Source organism: Ursus americanus, chromosome X (genome assembly GCF_024610735.1).
Source record: "Ursus americanus isolate L20-20 chromosome X, mUrsAme1.1.p, whole genome shotgun sequence".
NCBI lineage: Eukaryota > Metazoa > Chordata > Mammalia > Carnivora > Ursidae > Ursus > Ursus americanus.
In genome coordinates this window covers 96,252,090-96,273,875 of record NC_142164.1, presented here as the reverse complement: position 1 = coordinate 96,273,875, position 21,786 = coordinate 96,252,090, and the positions used below count along the sequence as shown (strand labels likewise).

The 21,786-nt window shown below is 37.6% G+C and overlaps 1 protein-coding gene across 11 annotated transcripts in view; it reads right to left on the bottom strand.

Moving 5' to 3' along the window:
* The window catches only part of DMD (dystrophin), a 2,097,152-nt gene that overhangs the window by 793,127 nt on the left and 1,282,239 nt on the right, over positions 1–21,786 (bottom strand). For all 11 annotated transcript variants that reach the window (XM_087859359.1, XM_087859361.1, XM_087859356.1 and 8 more), the window contains one exon: positions 12,437–12,612. In XM_087859359.1, coding sequence (XP_087715485.1) covers positions 12,437–12,612 — 176 coding nt within the window. The remainder of the gene's footprint in view (positions 1–12,436; positions 12,613–21,786) is intronic.

The following is a 21,786-nucleotide window of genomic DNA, read 5'->3' as shown; positions in this document are numbered from 1 at the left end:
CCTACTTCGTTGCAGATTACTTTTATACATGATAGATGGATACATTTCTATATTATTTCAAGCAGTACATTTTTGTGTACCTCTGGATTTGACTTCTAACTGATAGGTAGAGCTAACGTCTGTGGCTATGGATAACAACCAGGGAAAGTATATAGATTGAGAGGATAGGGTTGAGGAAGTATCACTTAGAAACATCAGGATTTAAGGGGCAGATGAAAGGAGGAGGGCAATTAAAAAAGGAATTATACAGAAAGGTAGGAATAAAATCAGATGAAATTAATGATATGGTAGGCAAGGTAGGACAAAGTGCTAAGTTGGAAAGTGGTCAGTTAATGCCAAGTGGCCTAAAGTAGGACTAAGACATGTCCAGTGGATTAACTATAGATCACTGATGGTCTTGGCAAAGATATTATCAGAGCAGTAGTGGGGATGAAGATCAAAAACAAAACAAAACAGATAAAACAGAAGATACGAATTTAAGTATTAGTGACTATAAAGAGAAGAATTCAAATGGGAATAATAACTAGGAAAGGGGAGTAAGAGATCTTTCTCATCTTGGGCTGCCCAGAATCTGAATACCCTATATATGTGGGGGGGAATTCCAAGGTCATTCTGGAATCAAATGGAGGAAGTTCAGTTTTCGAATCTGGAATGAGTGACAAAGAACTCCAAGGTACCATTTCCAACTCTTTCCAATAGCAGTGGTATTCTTCACCCCTGTCTGCAGGGGTGAGGTGGTCTCTGAGAGCATGCAGACCCAGGGTATGACTTGGACTATATAGTTCCTGAAACTGAGCCTCTGCTTTGCTTTCTGTCCATTTTGGAGTTGGTGTTCTAGACTTCTCTTTGGCATTGGGAGGTCTTTACCCCTCTCATAAAGTTGATTTTTGCTTATATTAAACAGAACTGGATTCTGTTATTCACAGCTAAGAATTCTGTCAAGTACAGTGGAAAACATTATGAAAGGAGTATTTGTAATTTATTTTTTAATCTGGGAGCTACAAATGTTTACTTGGTTAAGGGGCAGGAAGCCAGGAGGAATAGGGCAAGGATATGCTTGTGTGCATTCGGGGGAGGAAGAATAATTAATGAGGGCCAGGTTCCTGTGAAAGAAGAGATAAGGCCTTCTTCTAAAAACAAGAAGGAGATAGTTATACATCCACCGCTATAACAGTAAATGAAAAATTCTTAGATTAGCAGCTCACACATGTATGGTGTTTTCCATTTTAGAAAGGGCTTTTAAAAACATATCATAGTAGAGAAAAATATTTCAACTTATATTAGGCAATGTGAGAAAAACCTTATTGTGATCACTTTAGATTTGTATTAATGGCCAAACTGTGATAATTGAGAATTAGTAAAATAGAAGAGCCTTGTTCAAGAAAACACGAGGATAGAGTCACACACATATAGAAGGCATGCTTTAATGATATTAAATCCAAGAAAAGAATCAAAGTGATCTGTGGATACTGTGTTCAGTTTTAGCAGTATGAAGGTTTGCAATTCTAACAAAAAGTACTTTGGAAATGATTGCTTGTAGTAAGACCTATGTCTCACAGGATAGGCTCTGACAGTAGGCAATACAAGTTTCCTCAGCAACAAGGAAAATGAAAAGCATGCAAAACTCCCTTTGACCTGTTTTAAGACACTGGTGGCTTCTAGGTGTAGCTGCTGTACAGATGGACAATAGACAAATTTTAGACATCGTTAACCTTAAAGGGAGAAGGAATTTACAGGATCTCAAGCAAGGAGTCTTCCCGGGGCAGGCTTTGCTCTGTGCTTATTTCTCATAGTCCAGTCTCTCCACCTACTGTCTCTCTAGGTACTGACCATTTGCATTTCACTGAACACTGTATCCATGCTTTAAATATGCTTGTAGACATCCCTTCACCAGGGTCCCATACATATATAGGGACATGGGGACATTTCTGATCTGTAATTAGTACGATGAGAACTTGGAGCTTAGTTTCTTGTATGTTGTAATCAGATTAGTCTCCTGATATATCCCCGGTATTTTGTTTACCAACCCTTTTGACTCAGGATAGTTAAGGGGGGGGATTGTCTGTGCCTCAGGGAGATCACATGTATTACCTCGGTTTCATTAGTTACTGCAAGTACTCATCTGCCACCGTCTTCCTCCTCATGTTCGGAAGTACACTTCCAAATACATGTTCTCTGACCACCTTGTTTTAGATGATCCACAGGCTCCTCAAACCGGTCATATCTCAAGGTGAAGTCTGTATGTCTGATGTGCGCCCCTCTTTCCATCTGGGCTATCTCCCTTGTATTTCCTATCCGAGCTAATGCATTCAATTCAGCCAGTTGCCCAAGCCAGAAATGTGGATAAGGGGTCACCCTAGAGCCCTCCCTTCATACTCCCCCTCACCTAACCAATTACCAAGTCATTTTATTTTCATCTACTGAGTATCTTAAATCTGTCACGTCTTTATGAGTTTTATTCTCCTCAGACATTTCTCATCCTTAATCTGAAATACTACAGAACTACTTGAGTCACCCTACTGCCAGCCTCAACCTCTTCATTTCACCCTGAGCTCAACTAGCAAAGGGGCCGATGTGCTTCCAAATTTGAACAATTTGAAACCTTCCAAGGCCCTTCTGTCCCACCCCAGGAAAAGGTCTGAGATACAGAATCTTCCCTGACCTGCTCCATCCTGACTGCTTGTATCACAAAATACTTTGTACTTTCGACATAACAAGAGAAATCCTCTTATTAAAACTCTTTCTTACATAAACCACTCCCACATTTCATCTATGAATTTCAGTTTTGGTTTCTTCAAAGTAGAGTAAGTTTTAGAGAGATTAGAAAGATCTAAATGTAAAATTCTTTCTGATTTTTGTGATTTCTACCCTCTACTCCCAATCTTGAACAGTTTCCTCATCTATATCTAATTGACTTTTCCCTGATTATCAAGTTTTTCAGAGCATTCAACTTAGTTTTCATTGAAACCATAATTCCTTCTCTTTGCATTCCTATTTTATTAGTTTGTATAATATTTAATTAAATAAAAATATAAAAACAAGAATACCTTGTATTAAACAGGTTGGGAACAACACATAGTTGGCTCTTGGAAATGCTACTCTCAAGTGGTGGGAGGCAGGGTACATGGTTACAATAAGGCTACTCGAAAAGCTTTCAAAAACATATACAGGTTACTAATATCCAGCATTCAGTTTGGAATAGAAATTGGGCAGCTGGTTTTACATACAGAATGATGAACTCAGGATAATTACATTTAAATCAAGATTTAAGAGAGCTTCTCTGTTCTAAACTGCATGTAGTCCTTCTACGTAGCCCACTTCTTCTTGTTGCACTGATTTTACTCATGTCACTTTTTTCCCTCTGGCATGTCCATCCATTCATTCTTCATTTGACTCCTGACATCCTTCAAAGCCCATTCCAGAGATCATCCTCCATGACCAATTCTAACTCCTATGTCCCCAGGCCCACAAGAGTTTATAGAAGGCCGTGAATAAAGTGCAGCCACATGTGTATCTATAGAGTGATACTGTCCGTACCAGCCAATGTGACAGCATGTTTGGCTCCGGCTAGTCAGTTTCACTAGAATTTGCCAAGTGCAAAGAATAAAATATGACATAAAAAGATTAACTATGAAGCTAATTTTTCCATAGTCTTTTGATGAAGAATTATGAATGTCCTTGAAAGCTTTTCAAGAGTCATCAGATAACAGATGGGAAGAGACCAGATTTTCCATAGACACCTGTGGATAATAACTGTATGATCCTCTTTGATCAGTCTAAAAATAGCTCTTTGATGATATGGATTACAAAGGAAAACATCTTGTGCTTATAGATTGGATGAAAATAAAATACCCATCTCAAGGCTAATTTCTTCTTTTTTTTTTTTTTAAGATTTTATTTATTTATTCGACAGAGATAGAGACAGCCAGCGAGAGAGGGAACACAAGCAGGGGGAGTGGGAGAGGAAGAAGCAGGCTCATAGCAGAAGAGCCTGATGTGGGGCTCGATCCCGTAACGCCAGGATCACGCCCTGAGCCGAAGGCAGACGCCCAACCGCTGTGCCACCCAGGTGCCCCAAGGCTAATTTCTTCTTATTTTACCTAGAATTCATTAGTTGTGATAGAGTAAAACTGAGGTAAACAAATGTACGAAGTATTTGAATCAAAGAGCTTCTTTTTGATATAAATAGCTATGGAAGTTAAAATCATTTGTCTCTCAAGAGTATTAATTCAGGAGAATACCTAAAACATGAATATTAACCCAACTTCTTTAAGATTAGAATTGATCTAGTCCAATTTCCAGAACTAAAGAGGATCCATGAAAATGTGTTAATATTATAAAAAACATTGAAAAATGCCTCTGGCCCTGTACATCTATTTTTAATCCATGTAGCAATGTCAAGTGTAGAGATTTATAATCCTAGTATAATTTGAATATGAATAATAAAATCTTAGAATTGAAACTGAGATTTTTTTTTTTTTTTTGGTTACCAACAATGTACTACGTTTTCTGCCAAGTATTGTGGGGCTCTAGAGCTGAGAATAAGCTATTGCCGGGCCCTCATGAAACTTTCAGTCTTGCCAAGGAAGATGAAACACATGTGGGTATGATACATAACAGATACATAAAATACAATGTATTATAAAAAGGAACAAGAAGAACTTAAGAGAACAAACTGCCTCTGTTTGAGAACAGGAAGCAGTACTTGCTGAAGAAAGAGCACTTAGGTAAGATTTTCAGAGAAAATTATGAGAAAGGCAACTCAATCTCAAAAAGCAAATGATTTTGGCAAAAGCTGAAGGACAGAAAACTTCAGGTCTTTTTATGCTTGGGACGCAAGCTGAAATAATGAGTATGATGGACAGCATGTTTGGAAAGCTAGGTCAGAACAGATTCTATGTCCTATCCTCTCGCTACAAAGCACGGCCAACTAAGGGAATGGGTTTGCTAAGTGAGAGGCTGATGGGCAGAAACCGGAAGTATATCCTAGAGAATACTAAAGGTCGAAGCTAAGATAAGTAATGAAAAAATTGGATCTAGAGGAAGGATACTAGAGTCAGACCGTCAGCGTTTACATCCTGGTTCAAATACTTGCTAGTTATGCGATCTTGGGCAAAGAACTTGAGCAATTTGTGCCCCAACTGCCCCTCTGTGAAGATGAATATAAGAATAGAGCTGTTAATGGAGATTCTGTGAGCTGTGTAAAGCACTGGGAACCGCACCTGGCAATAATAAGTGCTGTCACCACGACCACCGCCATTATACGAGCATCTGTATGAAGTATTATAAAGAAAATGTCTATGGGAAAGCAGTTAATGTAAGCGACTCAAGTGGGACAGGTGTGGCAAACTGAAGAGTAAGCTTGCTTGCCCAAACCAGCGCTTCACAAACTTTCATGTGCGTATCAACCACTTGGGAGCCTTGTTAAAATGCTGACTATGATTTACTAGATCCTGCATTTCTCAGCCACTCCCAGGTAGTGTCTGGGCTCTAGTCCAGAGACCACACTTTGAGGAGCAAGTCTGAAACATCCCTCACTCAGACGCAGCTGAACTGTGGGGGTGAGGGCCTAGTAACCAGATCTGAGTTTTCTTTTTCCTTCTTTTTTAACCTTTTCAAAAAAGACTTAAACACACAAGCAGGGTGAGCGGCAGGCAGAGGAAGAAGGAGAAGCAGGTACCCCGCTGAGCAGGGAGCCCGATGTGGGGCTCCATTCCAGGACCCTGGGATCGTGACCTGAGCTGAAGGCAGACGCTTAATGGACTGAGCCACCCAGGTGCCCCTCGGATCTGAGTTTTCAAAAGGAGACAGGAGTCCTTGTTTTTTTTTTTGTTTTGTTCAGAAAATATGAAGCCTCTTGATATTTAAACGTTGGCAATTATTTCAAAAACAGTGCCTATGTAAAAACATTGCATACTTTCCAAGCTGAACTCCATCTGTGGGCACTCAGTCTGCGAACTTGGGGCTGGCTGCACAGAGAGCCACGACCAAAATTGGTGGCGAGAAACCAGAGAAGTTCAAGTACAGAGCAAGTAGACTGAAGTCAGGGCTGACAAGATCCTGAAGGCAGAGTGGGAATGTGTGAGGCGGCTTTCAGCTCTGGTTTAACGGGTATGCTGGGCATTGAAAAGATTATAAGCATTGTAAAGAGATTTCTAAGTCATATTACAATTTTTGGTTTTTATTTTGTAGGAAATAGGGTGCTATACAGAAGGCTATTTTGGTTAGGGGAGCCTGAATTCTTCAGGAGACAAAATTAAAGAAGACTTAAGAGAAAACAGTTGTCTCACAAAGAGTGCATAGAGTATATGAATTGCTAATGGAGATTTTTCAAGAAGAGGTCCTACTAGGCCTACTTTAATGAATTAGATAAGGCTCATTTCTAATTAACAGCATCCATTTGCATGCAAACAATGAACTAAGGTCTTTAAAAAACAATTTCTTCCCTTAAGTACATTTAGGAATGCTTCCCATTAGCTTATTTACACCATTAATTTGCTTGGCAAACTAGTATAGATTATATACAGGTAAACTTTGGTTCAAAACATCAGAAGTAGAAGCATTGAAATGAGTAAGAAATTACAGATTTTACATGAGTCTTGCACAACCAGTGCTTTTTAACAGACCTAGCCTTACTTTGAACTTTGCTGTGTAACTGAAAGAGATTTTTGTGTCCTTACAAAAGGAACGTAAAAACATTTTCCCCTAGGACTGCTTGCCAGAAAGATGCCAGTCTTCCTTTCAGAAAGGGTTACTGCCCACATTTTGGGTTCCATACACATTTTCCCACTAAAAGAAACCAGAGGCCCTTGGAGAAATGGTTGATTCCAAACATGGGGCAGGGAAAAGTACACAGTGAGCATGGGGCATTTAAGCCAGAAGCTTGAACAAGCTCCCACCAGTCAAATTTAATAAAAGTGAGAATATCAACAAGAAGAATAACTATTATTTATTGTAACATATTAAGTAAGAATCCATAGATCCATACTGATATCAAGAAGAAAAGTGAGAACTTTTCTTTTTAGATAGAGGAAATCCGCTTGTAGGATCATACCAGAATTCAGAAAAAAAAAAAAAATCACCACTTTGCAACCCTAATGTAGTGAGCTCAGGAAAGATCATCAAAGGATATTAAAGCTGTTAGATGACTTATTGATTTCAAAAAAACATGATACTTAACTCAAGATCTGATGGCCACCACCTAAACCAAGTGATCAGACTTAGCAGCATTTACAGTGGGACCACCTCATTTTATGACCTCCTGATGTGATCCGAAGTACACACCATCTTTTATGAAGTATTCTTGCCAAAAACATTTGACTTGCATCTTTTCAAGTCTCAACATCCAGCTTACAAAAAAATACAGAGAATACAGAACAAGCTAAATGACATAATGAAGGGAAACATTAGATAAATCTAGAAAGATGAGATTTTTTTTTTTGAGGATATTGTACCAGACTCTTCCAAATGTCAGTATCAGCGAAAAGAAAATGAAAGTGGGAGAGCTATTTTCCACTAAAAGAGACTGAAGACGGGCGCCTAGGTGGCTCAGTCGGTTAAGGACCAGCTGACTCTTGGTTTCAGCTCAGGTCATGATCTCAGGTTCTCTCTCTCTCTTCCTCTGCGCCTCTCCCTGTTCCTGCTCTATCTTTCTCTAAAATAAATGAATAAAATCTTTATAAATAAATAAATAAATAAATAAATAAATAAATAAATAAATAAATAAGACTGAAGAAACCTAAGAAATGAAGAGGATCATAATATGCCACTTGGCCATAAGAATTATTTTGAGTAGAAGGCAACTGAGAAATAGCAGACACAGGAAAAGCTCTCAACCCAGTGTATTTCTGCCTTAAGGCAGGGCATACACTTCCCCTCGTAAAGGTATTCCTTCTCCCCTTTTCTGGACCAAGAAGAAGAGAAGACTTTTTAATCACTTAGAGATAGCAGCACGGACTTGAATCTGCTTATTACTAAAACATCCTTATCTTCCATTAGTTTCCCTATGTATTTGCCTTCCTGCAATCTATCACCCCTGGAAGTCCAAACCCCTTTTCTTTGTCTTGTCACTTCTCTACAATTTAATCGCTCTTTGTCAAAATGGTATTTAAGCTCTTAGGTACAGCTTCTTTGGCATTTTCACTTCTTTCCTATGAAGCCGTCTGTGCCACATTAAAAAATTGACATAAAAAAATTTGTATGCCTTTTCTATTAATGTGTCTTTTGTCAATTTAACTCGCAGTCTCCAGATATTAAAGCTAAGAGGGTAGAGCAGAAAGGTTTTTTTCTTTCGTCTCCTACAAAACCAAATGCAATACATAAAACATGATGGGACAGTGGTGTGAAAAACTCAAAGAATGATATAAAAGACATTTTTTGAGTCATTTGGTCAATTTGGATATGGGCAGGATAATAAATAATAATATGGTATTATGTTTAATTTTCTTGAGCATGATAAACAAGCATGGTATATACGACATGCCCCTATTCTAAGTATTTAGGGGTACAGCATAGGGGTGTTTGTAACTTACTTGTGAATGTTAAAATGACAAAAAATGTGTGTGTGTGTGTGTGTGTGTGTGTGTGTGTGTGTGTTATTCCCTATATTAAATAAAGGGACATATGGGGGAGGTAGGGAGAGGGAGGGAAAAAAATGGCAAAACGTTACCTGTTGAATCTAGGGATTTAGGAGAACGATAAGAGGGTATGTGGGTATTCCTTATGCTACGTTTTTCAACTTTTCTATATGCTTGTAATTTTTTATTTAAAATGTTGGGAAAAGAAAAATTTCAAGCAGTATATTCAATCAGGTAACACTGAAATTAAAACACTTATTCCTCTCTATATATTAGTAAAATAATTGCTTTATCTCTACAATGGTGGAAACAATACCATATTTGCCTAAAGGGAAAAGGAGAGATCAATTCTTGAGATCATTTTTTACTGATATGGATTATGATTCAAAGATTCCTCAATGTAAGGATTCTACTTCCCATCACCTTGCTGCCCTCTTCCAGTCAATCTTTGATTAACTGATATTATTCTAAGTAACATGGCCTCCCTTTGTTGTCAGCTATCCACTGCTCAAAGGCCTGCCTACCCACATTCCCTTCACTGGTACATCTCCTGGAATACTCCAGAAAAAAAGGAGTGTATAAGAATAGTGACATCATTAAAAGGACTGAGACCATAGTACGTGATAATGAGGTCTGAGCAAATAAACAGCTGGCTAGAAATAGTTCAGATCCTTTTTTTCCTATGCCATGGAGCCCTCTGGCAATCTGGTGAAGCCTGGGACTCTTCTCAGAATCACGTTTTGAAGTCCAGAACATAAAATACCCAGAACACAGAAGAAAGTCAGTTGTACTGAAATACAGTTATAAAACTACTAGAAAATATTTTTGGGAGATAGCAATACATGTTGTTGTTTATTATTAACACCTTGATAACATCTTATGGAAGATCTGATAACCGATGCAGTTTTGATGAGTGATAACCATGAAAATACTTTGAGATATCTGTAACAACTCTACTGAAATATAAAAATACCTGTGATTTCACACGTACTGCTAGTATTACTCTGGTTTGTTGCCTTTATTCAAAATGGAAAATACTCAATTTCCATTAGAGGTTAGCAAAAATGGAGAGGTATTTTTTTCCAATTCAAGCTCATGGCACCCCTTGAATCCTACCAATGGACCTGGGCTTAAGAATCCTCAACGTAGGCTTGCTTTGTTTTAGCCTATGACTTCCTTTATGGCTGATAAATTTTCATTTGCATCTTCTTCATTTACAAAGACCACGTTGGTGGCTAAGCCATCATTAAACTCATTATACTGTCATGTTTAAACCTATAGATGTTATCCAGTTCCTCTGCTACATAATTGAGGCAACAGTGAATTTTCTATCTTCAATTGTATACCTAATTGACTGCATTTTATACTTCATTTACTTCCAACATAAACTAACCTTAATGGATGTCCACTGCTATTTAAATTTGTTCTGGGAATTTTCTGCTCATATTTCTGATATCTTGCATTTTCAAGCTAAAAGTCTCCAAACAGTTTTGCACACTTTTTTTTTTTTTTGCTTAAATTCTGTACTTTCTTTTATATGTGTACATGGACTAGGAAACATGAGATATTTCCAACAGCTGCATTTAAAGCCCATTGAAAACTGAGAATACTGATGTCAACTTGAATAGTCATCTTGTTTTTCACCTGTGCAATAAATAACTTCTATTTCCTGCTGACTTCTCCTTGGGTTGCAGTGAAAGCATGGCATTGATTAATAATAGTTTCATGATTACAGCTGTCCCACAATTGTTAGGTTAACATATTCTTTATATATATATTTTTACTTTTACTTTATTTGCTACTGGATGCTTAGAAAGAGCTGTTAGTGTATTGGTAGAAAAGGCACTTTTATTTTACTACTTTTTTACATTTCATAAAATTTAAATGATACAAAAATTCTGAGGAAGTATGCCACAAAACTGATCTCAGTGGAAATTTAAATATGCTAACATTTATTTTTAAAATGTAGCGTGAAGTAGACAACTTTAAAAGCTGAGTTAAAAAAAAAAAAAACCCTCAAGGAAGCCGATCTTGACTTTTTAAAGCACAGAAGTGCAATATTTAATGTAGGTCAAAACGTTTAAATGGGAGAAATATTTCTAACCAATTACAGCCAAATCGCTAGCTGTAATTAACCTACAATTTGCGTAATATTTCACCACAGTGTCAGCATACACTACTTTCTTGTAAACTTCGAAGGAGCCAAAATTTTAGAGCTTGTTTGGTGAAACAGGCATAATGCCCTATCTTTCTAAGTTCTGATATCATTCAGAAGTCAGTAACAGATCACTTTTTCACCTGAATTTTTAAATACTTGTTATTAGAGAAAATATTGACATGTTGTATTTAAACAGTATATGAGCAGGGTATTTAAAAATGAGAAACAATGCTTTATATATAATAAAGAAAAATAATCTTCCAACCCATTTAACCTACTTTATGAATTCGTTATTAATTTTTAGAGCATGCTATGCAATCTTCCTTAATCTGCCCATTTCTTCACATCTTATTTTAGACTGGATTGACTTTAGTTCAGAAATGATATTATACAGGTTTAAACCTGCTCGTAGTATAAACATATCAGTTATTTAAGTAATGATGGAGTTGTATGTTTAATAGAGAGATTTCAAAGTGGGGAAAAAAGTATATGATTTTCCCAAGGAAGCAGTTTCACCACAAAGTTTAGATCTTTATTTCCTCTTATCTATATAAAAATCACAATTATTTTCTAAGCCAAGATTCAAACTAAAAATATTTTTAGATGATGCTATTATTTTTAAACTTTATCAAGGGGTGTGTGTTTGTGTGTGTGCATGTGTGTGTGTGTGTGTGTGTGTGTGTGTGTGTGTAGGTCAACTAAAACATCACTTTTGTAGAGGAATATGAATTCTATCTACTTTTTGAATAATGCAACAGGAGCAAAGGCGCCAAGAGGAGGTGGGCAAAGACAATGGACCTAATTCTGAAACCTTTCTAATACATCCTCACCAAAGACATTCATCAATGAGTTGTCCTAGCTTTCTGAATATTAAAATCCACCTATTATGTAGATGATAGGTAGGAAGCAAGAGCTTGGCAATAGAAGGGAGTTTTCATTGTTCAAAACAATAGTCTCATTTGGTAAATAAAGGCCAAGTCCTCCCTTATGAAACAGGCAACATTAGCATCAACAACTGGAAGCATAGTACAAAATCCCATTTATAAAAATATCTATGCCTTCCAAGTGTGGCAGCATACATTTGGCATTCTGGGCTTTCAGGACCTTCCAAGGGAAAGTTAAAAGATGACTGAATTCAACAATAGCCTTTCTGAGGTTTTGTTTTCCCCTGTATTTTTTTAAAAAAATTTTCCCCCTTTAGATTTGACCATTGTCAGCCCAAGTCCCTCTTCAATCATGTACTGACAAATGTAGTGGAACTAAAAAGAAAATATGACCATCTTGGTTTTCAGCATCAGAGTCACATTTATAGCTGTTCAAAAATCTAGCCAAATAGCAATCTTTCACACAAGATAGTCATTTATAATTTCCTTTTGTCATCTTCTTTCAACTAAATGAGCCTCAGCTTGTTAACACCGGAATATCCTGAAGATATTCATATTTGAACAATCGCTTGGTTTTTAAAACAAACTTGAAAGTTTAAAATAGTAAAGTGCTGGTCTATTTCACTAACAGCAGCTACATGTTTCAGTACATGAGAAACAGAAAACAAATTCATTATTGCTACTGAGTAACAGTTTAGGGGTTCCTTCCCCTTAGTGTCTTTCACCCTGGTTCCAATCTTTCACAGAGGTTTTCTTAGAGGACAGCTTAAATAGCTCTGCTAAAATTGTAGGATTCCTATTTTTATCTGTCATCCTACCTCTTTTTTCTTTCTGCCAGCTGTTTGCAGACCTCCTGCCACCGCAGATTCAGGCTTCCCAGTTTTTCTTGTAGAATGCTGGCATCTGTTTTTGAGGACTGTTGGATTATTTCTTCCCCAGTCGCATTCAATACACTGACAACAGTTTGCCGCTGTCCGATGCCATCCTGGAGTTCCTATAAGATACCAAAAAGGCAAAACAAAAATGAAGCCCTACGTCCTTTTATTTGAGAGAAGATTTAACAATGTGCTACCACATGTGGTTCTACCGGGAGAGAAAGAAATAAAAACACGCGGTGTGGAAGTTTCTTTATGAAACTGACATGCCTATATCCAAAGGCTACAAGACAGACAGATACCTTTTATGTGTCAGTAAAAAAGCAGCCTCTCAGTTCACCTCCGGTCTTTCTATTTGTAAAGCTTGTCAGCTAGAAGATGTTATAATGTCCTACAAATCAATTAGTTGGAAACCTTCTCAAGAGCAAATTCGATTTCTTGTCCCCACAAGGATGTTCCATGTTTAATAGTCTATGAAGTGTAGTAAAATTTCAACATGAAAAAAGTATTTGGATTTCTTAATGACTGTCGATAGGCGAGGTGAAAATGAACAAACATAGTTTAGTCACAGTATTTTAAAAAAAAAACCTCTAGAAATATTGAAACAAAAATTCATTGCTATATTAGAAGGAAATTTATTTCAAATTCTGTTTCCATCAAGGCATTTTGCATTATAAAACCACATACAACAAAATTAATTGCTTTCAGGGGCAGCCTATCAAAAAATCCCTAAGGTACAGTGATAAATTTAAAAATAATCTATAGACACCAGAACATTTTTATGAGTCATTGATGGTGTCAAGATTAAATATCTTCCACTTTTTATCCTGAATGAAATTTTAAGAGTATCAGAAAAGCAGTGTCATTTAAAAAGAGACTACCACAACCAAATACACATTAAAAACAAAAATGTTTTTTACCATTACGTAAAAATGGCACTTTTTTTTTTTAAAGATCATCCAGAATGTTTTAGGCAATTAAAATAATCAAGTACTAAATCTGTACGTTAGAAAATGAAATAATCTGAGAACTTGAGATCCCTACCATGTTTAAATCAAAAGGACTCAACAAATCCCTCTGTACTCATAGGATAAAGTCAGTAGGCAGAACACTTTCCTGGTAGATGTGATTCTCGTGATCTTATATTCTTATATTTCCCTGTCTTTTGAGCCAATACCAAGGACATAGTAAACGCCAGTCCATGTTTGCCAAATAAATGAATGAATGCATGTCTTGTGAGACTGGTTCAAACCTCTCTAAGATTCTTATTCCACATAAAGAAATCTTTTTTTTTTATTACTTTTGTGTAATACTATTTTGAATACTAGGATTTCTGGTAGTATAACTTTAACAGTTAAGACTCAATCAGCAAAAATGGTAACAAGGCCATTATTCCAGGGACACAAGTGCTTCAAATGAACATAAAACTATGCAGTTACTGTTCATAAGCTTTCCTCACCATACTCTCTTACATGTACATGAGAAATGCTCTAGTAAACATGTGACATTTCCTTGCAACTAGGTGATACTGCACCATTCCCTTGAATCTCACTCTTTACCATCCATTCACACCAGGGTGGCATGGGACACTCACTGTTACTTGCTTAGTAACAGGTACACTCATTCATGACAAACAGTGTCTATATTCCTATTATACCATACATTCACTGAGGTCAAAGACTGTGTCCCATTCACGATTTTGTTCCTAATGCTTAGCGCATGGGAGGTTTTGGTAACTATCTGTTGAGGGAACACATGCATGTCTAAATAAAGGAAGTGGGGGAGGAAGGGAGATGTCCAGTTTCATCATTGTCAAGGTATCATTAGTATTAATACTTATTATTGGGCCTCCTAGAGATTCAAAGAAAAAAGTTCCATTCTTTAGGTTTCAGGCAGTATACAATCTAGCTGAAAAGGTGTGACACAGTTGTGAAGGATCGTTTGGTGTACTCCATACAAGAGAGAAAGCAAGATGCTCGTAACTGATACGCCAGAAGAGGGATGATCTCGGTGGAAGGATCAACAGGAGATGCCTCTGGGGGATGTGAAATATGAAAAATGGGTAGACCTGAGAAACGTGGAGGGTCAGGAGGGCAGGGAAGGGCATGAGTCAGGGCCTATGGTGTGCCATTTCCATGATGTGATCAGGAGTATGGACCTGGGCTCCACGTCAATGTGTGGGGGTGGGAGTGCAGAGACAGGGACGGGGCAGCCTCGGGTGGATCTTGGGCCTCAGCAGAGAGGACTTGCCTTTTCATTACAGACTGTAATGCTTTGGGTGGCAAAAAGAAAATAACTTCCATTGTAAGTACAGGAGTATGAGATCTAGAGCTGTGTTTCTGGATAATTCTGAGGTAGAGTTCATGTTAATGGTAAGACAGGGACACAGGGAAAACACTAGGACAGGATTCTGGGAGACCAGTATTGCGGTGAGACTAGACTTTTGATAATGCTCCAGAAAGGAAAAGATAAACCCAATACACTGTTAGGGCAGAAGCTACAGGGTTTGCGAACTAGCTGGATCATGCAATCACGCACAACTGCTGGAACGGGAAAATCTTTGCCTAAAAGACAGAAGTCGGGAAAGTACAGGAGAAAGATTAACACTCTGATTTGTACCTTCAGTGGTGTCCAATATCCACACCAATAGTAATATTCTGAAAAAATGCCCGGAGTACGTATTAGATGTGTGCTACAGCATTGCGTGTCAAACTTTATTTTTTATATTTTTTTAAAAGATTTTATTTATTTGACAGAGAGACAGAGAGAGAGAGAGAGTGCGCATGTGCGCAAGCAGGGGGAGCAGCAGGCAGAGGGAGAAGGAGAAGCAGGTTTCCCGCTGAGCAGGGAGTCCAATGCCAGACTTGATCCCAGGACCCTGGTATCATGACCTGAGCTGAAGGCAGACACTTAACTGACTGAGCTACCCAGGCGCCCCACATCTCAAACTTAAGTGCATAAGAATCTCCTAGAGAAATTGCCAAACTGCTGATTCTGGTTCAGTGGGCCTGTGGAGGGCCTGAAATTCTCTACTTTTAACAAGCACTGGGGGGACGCCGATATTGCTGGTCCAGGAATGCCACACTGAGTGGTTGGATGACAGAATCTTTGTTAAGCAACCAAATAATTCTTGCTGGTGGTTTATAATGCTATAAACTACAGCTGCTTCAGAATTTTTATATCAGCTCCCTTGCTTTGTATTTTTGATCTTGGCCCTTCTACTTCATGGTTGATGGCCGCAGTGACTTTTACAACCCAATTGTAGAATCAACAAGGGTTTTATTATTTCTGTTTCCCAGATAAGAGATAGAATTGAATAGCTAAGAATAAAGCAATAATTTAAAATTGTTAGATCTAAATCTCATTTATATAGAGTCCCAAACCAGGGCCTTCAGGTTTTTTAATTTTGTGAAAGAAGAGCTCATTAAATAGTCTCTTGCATTTGTGTGAGAAGATTTTGTAATCAGGAGAGGTATTTACAGTGTATGATCTATTTGAGGAGAGCTTTCAGTAATAAAGCGTAAGACAGTGAAATAATGGATCGAAAGAGGAGGTAAAAAATTTGTACGTGGTGTTTTGCAGTTAGCCTCTGAGCCCGAAGAAGATAAAATTTGATGTAAGAAATTAAATGTAAAACCTCAATCAACTTCATTCATTTAGGGAAAAACAAATTAATTTTAATTCTATAGCTTCTAAGTATTTAAAGCACTGAATTATTCACTACCAGCAAAATTTCCAAGCTTTGATATCATACTAATGTTCTGTTGTCATAGGCATCCTTATCTATTTCTCTGGTAATTAACATCTAGTTTTAGTTTTAGACAGAAAGAGAATCATAATTAAATCTATTGGATTATTCATCACAGTTAGAAAGCTTATTGTGTTTTGATTCTGATATGAAAGCATCATTCTTAATAAGGATTCCGTATCAGACTTCCCTAGGGAACTTTTTCAAAATATAAAAGCCCAGAATTCCACCGTTGGCTGACTGCATCAGAATCTCTGGAGGTAAGGGGAAAAAAGGAGTACAAAATAGATTCATTGTTAAAGAAAGAGTAGGCAAGAGACACGTGGAAGAGGCGAGTGAGCAAGAGAGAAATGTTTTATAGTTACTGCATTATCTCAACTTCTTGTACGTTTTTTAAATTGAGAAATGTTCCTAAATTATAGAAAATGACACACATTTATGTCCCTCAAGTCTGCTCAAATTGAGGGAAAGTAAGAGAAATCATGGGCAAGGAAGGAACTGCTACATTTTTACAGAGGAGAGAATATGAGGCAAAAGCAGCCAGTACATTTTATATGAAAACATTACATACATTTAAAAAAGTGTATTTGCCAAACTTTTCAAAACTGAATGAAAGCACAATAAATGGAACATAAAATGTGACCAATAAAGAAAAAGATTAAGCTAAGAAGCAGTTACGGGAAATTGTACAATGACAAACTGGATAAGTAGGTAGGAGTTAAGGAATTGGCCAAATACCACAAACTAGGCGGAAGAAGAAACAGAAGGGATAAAAAGAGATTGGAAGAAAAGATCAAGACTGAGGGAAACTGAAGAGCAAATAACAAACCTTCATTGAACAAGTAGAGGCTTCAAGAATGCAATCCTGTGATTTAATTGTAATTTTGTTAAAGATTTCCTTGGAGACAGATTAATCACTGACTCCGTTCACTCACTGGTCAAGTGAAAGTATGTGAGAATATGAACATTATGGACACTGGTGAAACTGCTAGAGAAAATTCTACTCTCCGATTTCGTAAAATTATGATGTGTTATCTTTTACTGCTCTACTATTTCTGTCCTGCTTAAGATCATTCCCACTGTTCTGTCAGTCCCTAGAATTCAAGTAAGAGTCTGAAAAATAGTTTCTGGTCCTTTTTTTCAAAGACGAATTAAATGAGTCTGTTTCTCATGCTGATTCTTAAGAGCACATAGTCACCACTGTCTTCAGAGGTTTCAGTATGCCTCAGAAAGTATTGAAATCTTGTCAGATGACGAATTGTTGTAAGGAAGCAACATAAACAAACAAATACCCAAAGCATACAGCAGGCTCAGCGACAAGACACACTGAACCTAGCCATTCGTCGATGGGCTGACTCCATCCTGGCGGAAGCCTGGATGACCCCGGGAGAGGATCTCATGACAGCGGTGACAAGCACTGAAAGATGGCTGAAATTTGGGAAATGCAGGAGTTAAAAGAGGGAGAGAGAGGCAAGAGTAGAAAAATGGTGTATCTACAAAAGAAGTGAAGGGTACCTGGGTGGCTCAGTTGGTTAAGTGTCTGCCTTCGGCTCAGGTCATGACCCCAGAGTCCTGGGATCGAGCCCTGTATTGGGAGCCTGCTTCTCCCTCTCCCTCTGCCCCTTGCCCCTGCTCATGCTCACTCTCTCTCTCTCCCAAATACATAAATAAAATCTAAAAAAAAAAAGGGAGTAAAAAAAGGGAAACATGGCATAGAGAAATGATAATTTTTGAGTAAAGAATGAGAGTGGACTCTGGGAAACAAACTGAGGGCTTCAGAGGGGAGGGGGGTGGGGGATTGGGATAGGCCAGTGATGGGTATTAAGGAGGGCACGTATTGCATGGTGCACTGGGTGTTATACACAAATAATGAATCATGGAACTTTACATCAAAAACTAAGGCTATACTGTATGGTGACTAACATAACATAATAAAAAATTATCATAAAAATAATAAAATAACAACAACAAAAAAAGAATGAGAGTAGTAGGAGGCAAGAAGCAAGGCCAAGTTCGGGCACCTAGAATGAGGAGATGGAGAATGATGCCTACTTATTAACCACAAGCGAAAGTCCAAATACTAGCCTACAGAGGAAGGCCTGAAGGGCCTCTGCAGCCTCTTCCCCCTGCTTACCTGCTGTTCCCCACTTTGAACCTCGGCTCCAACTTCCCGTAAAACTAAATGGCCTTCCACCTACTTGTCAGTCCTGCGAAGTTTTGCAGGTCAAAGTCATTACTCACGTGCCATGCTCAGAGTAAACGTTCCCTCTTCTGCTGGAGAGCTAAGTGCCTCTCCACTGTGTAGGTATTTATAAAATACTTCTATTTAGTATCATTTGTTGGTAGCATTCATGTCTATATTAGACTTCACGGCTGAGGATTAAGTAATACTAAAATAGTTTTTTCTTCTTTTGACCATAAAACATGAATCAAAATTTGAACTGTATCTCAGATTCAACTTTCATCTGAGGACCTATGAGTCTTTTATTAGTAATTTGCAAAATAAGTCAAATCAAAGAGGAACAGTCTTTACAAACGATCGGCCCAAAATAAAATGCACCGTTTTTTCCCTGTTCTCCTGGCCTAATTATAGTTGCATTTCAGTAAACATTTATTGTGTTTCACTAAAAACAATGCCCAAACCGTATGTATGTTTTTGTTAGTTTGTTGCAGGACTTGGAGGTAGGAAGGGGGCGGGGCTTGTTAGAGATTTTATCTGATGCCCTTTTCATGGGTGGTATCATGGCAGTTATGCTGGTTGGTACAGGAACACTTCCCTAACTGCTCCTCATAATGGTTGCTATAAAAGAATAATGAGAATTCCTTTTAAAACTAGAATTAGACTGTTCCTTTTCCCAAGCAAACATCCTGCCAGTGAACTAAAGGAAAATTATATACAGTAGCAATTTATTTTAATGGGACATTTACCTAATATCAAATTACAATGAAATTTCCTTTGGATGTGTTTATCTCATCCACATCAGTGATATATACAGTCATTGTTATCACTGCTATTAATGTGGATACCAGATGGATTCATCCAAGTGCTTTAAGTACTACATGCTTTGAAAGGTTATCTCAGGCTTTTTTTTTTTTTTTTCTTTCCCACAAAATAATGCCCTGGGCAGAAAATCCCCCAAATATACATTCTGTAATTTCAAGCAGAGATTCCAAAAGAAGAAAAAAGCATCTATGTTAAATCTGTGCCTTTGGGGCTCTGATCCTGGAGACTTCAAGTTAAATCTGTCCTCATATTGATTTGGCAACAGAACTTCAGTACGTTTGGGTGCGGCAGGCATGCATTCTACTCTCTGAAGGAATCTGCATTAGCGATCCTTGCTTTAAAGAAAATTGTTGTTACAAAGTACACAACTTTGCAAAGTTAATAGGGTTTAGTGAGTTAAAAATCAATGATAGGCCTCTCTAGGGTCACGGATTTATTCAACCTTTCTTGACTTCCAAATCATTCATTAGAACTTCAGGAGAACTAACTGGGAAGATTAAGCATTGTTTTTCCTCTCTAGTCACATAGATTGGTTATGAAAACAAATTGACTTTTCTGTGATCAAAAAGAGGTTCTGCTCTATGACCATGCTTGTTGTTGTTGTTTTTTAAACTGAAGTGAAAGTAACGTACAGGGTTGTATTAGGTTCAGGTGTATAATACAACAATAACTGTATATATTACTCAGTGCTCATCATGATTAAGTGTACTATTAATTCCCATTATCTATTCCCCCCACTCACCTCCCTTCCAACTATCCATCCACAGGTAACTGGATATAGATGTAGTACGTATATACAATGGACTATTACTCAGCCACAAAAAAGAATGGGATCTTGCTATTTGCAACAACATGGGTAGATCTATTGGGCACTATGCTAATTGAATAAGTTGGACAGAGAAAGACAAATGCCATATGAGTTCACTCAAATGTGGGATTTAAGAATAAAGAAAAAAGACAAAAAACCCCAGCCAGACTCTTAAATACAGAGAACATGTTTGCTCTCTTAATAAGAAATCCTGGTAATAGAATATATGACTTCAGCCATAAATATCCTTCTAAAAAATTACTAAAGTGGTTGTAAAAACATGAGATATTTCATCATGGAACATATTGCATGCAACCAGAAAATGTTCACTCTAAGAATACTTGAAAGGAAGCATAAATTACTTTAAAATTCCTTCTTTCCAGAGGTTTTATCAATTTGGAGCCACCCAAATATTTATTCAAAAGCCATTTGGTGGATATAAAAAGCAGAGTGACTGTATGAAAAACGCAACATAACTGCTTTTTAAAAGTACCATGATCTGTAAATGTAATTAAGGACTAGAAATATTTGATTAAAAGTCAAATCTCATTGACTTTGAAAAGTTGGAGTTCCCTATTGGTACTTGCCATGCTTACGAAGCATTTTCACTAAGCGAGACATTCATTGACTAAACAACTATTTACTGGGTGCCTTCTATGGGCACTGGTTATTGCTGCCTGCAGTAGTGGGAATGGGTCGGAGAAGCTCTGGAGTAAAAGGAGGAAGACCAAGTAGGAGATGTCACTGTAGTTAAGGGAAGGGAAATGGTAGTGCGGATGCAGAAGTAGTGGTAGGGATATAGAGAAGTAGTTGGAAACGGTTGATATTTGGGAGGTAAATAGGATTTAGCCATTCAGGTGGAGATGCGAGGGAAGGGAAGGATATCAACTGGGCAGTTGGGGGTTACTGTACTGAACCTCAGAGGAAAAACTAGGTTTGAAAATATAACTGAGATCATTATTGGCAGAACTAAGTCTAAGATTTGTCATGTGGGTTTGGCTCTGAATGTGGTTGGATTCCCCATTTTCATTGAAAACAGTTAAGGGTAATTTCAAAGGAAAAATGTATAATTCGAACATATTTTGGAACTTCCTGAGTATTTGCCTGACAATTGCTACATAGGAAACTGAGAGGAGTAACCTTGTCACTACTGACCGTTGCTCTATCTGTAGACTGCTACATTTTATTTTCATTTGCTGCCAAAGAGATCCCTGGGTCTATGTCATGACTCACATAATATACAAAATCCAGAGGCAGCATGATTGCCTAGAACATTTGAAAAAAAAAAAAAAGAAGAGTACTGCTCTCAGGAAGTTGCTTTTACCTACCCATCCTAAGTTCTACCCATCCACTGCTAAATACCAATGGGCAAAGAGGACTTAAAAATATATTCATGCTACTATTTAAGAAGTCAGGAATTTAACTTTTCCTTTCAGAGACTCCCTCTTTTTTGTCCTCAGAGGAATTTTATGTGCCTTAGCTTTGGCATAATCTCTAAATGATTGTTTAATGTAGGTAAAATATTCAATGCGAGTAAGTATTATCTTCAATGTGATTCATTCCAACAAATACTTAGGTAAGTACTCTGCATCTGATGCCTTTACAGCAATAAACAATCTTGTCTTTTCCTGTCACTTACTCAGCTTAACGGAGGACAGCATAGTTAGCAAGTAACTATATACAATGCTGTATTATAATACAGCTATGGAGCTGCTACGTGAGCTAGAGAGATC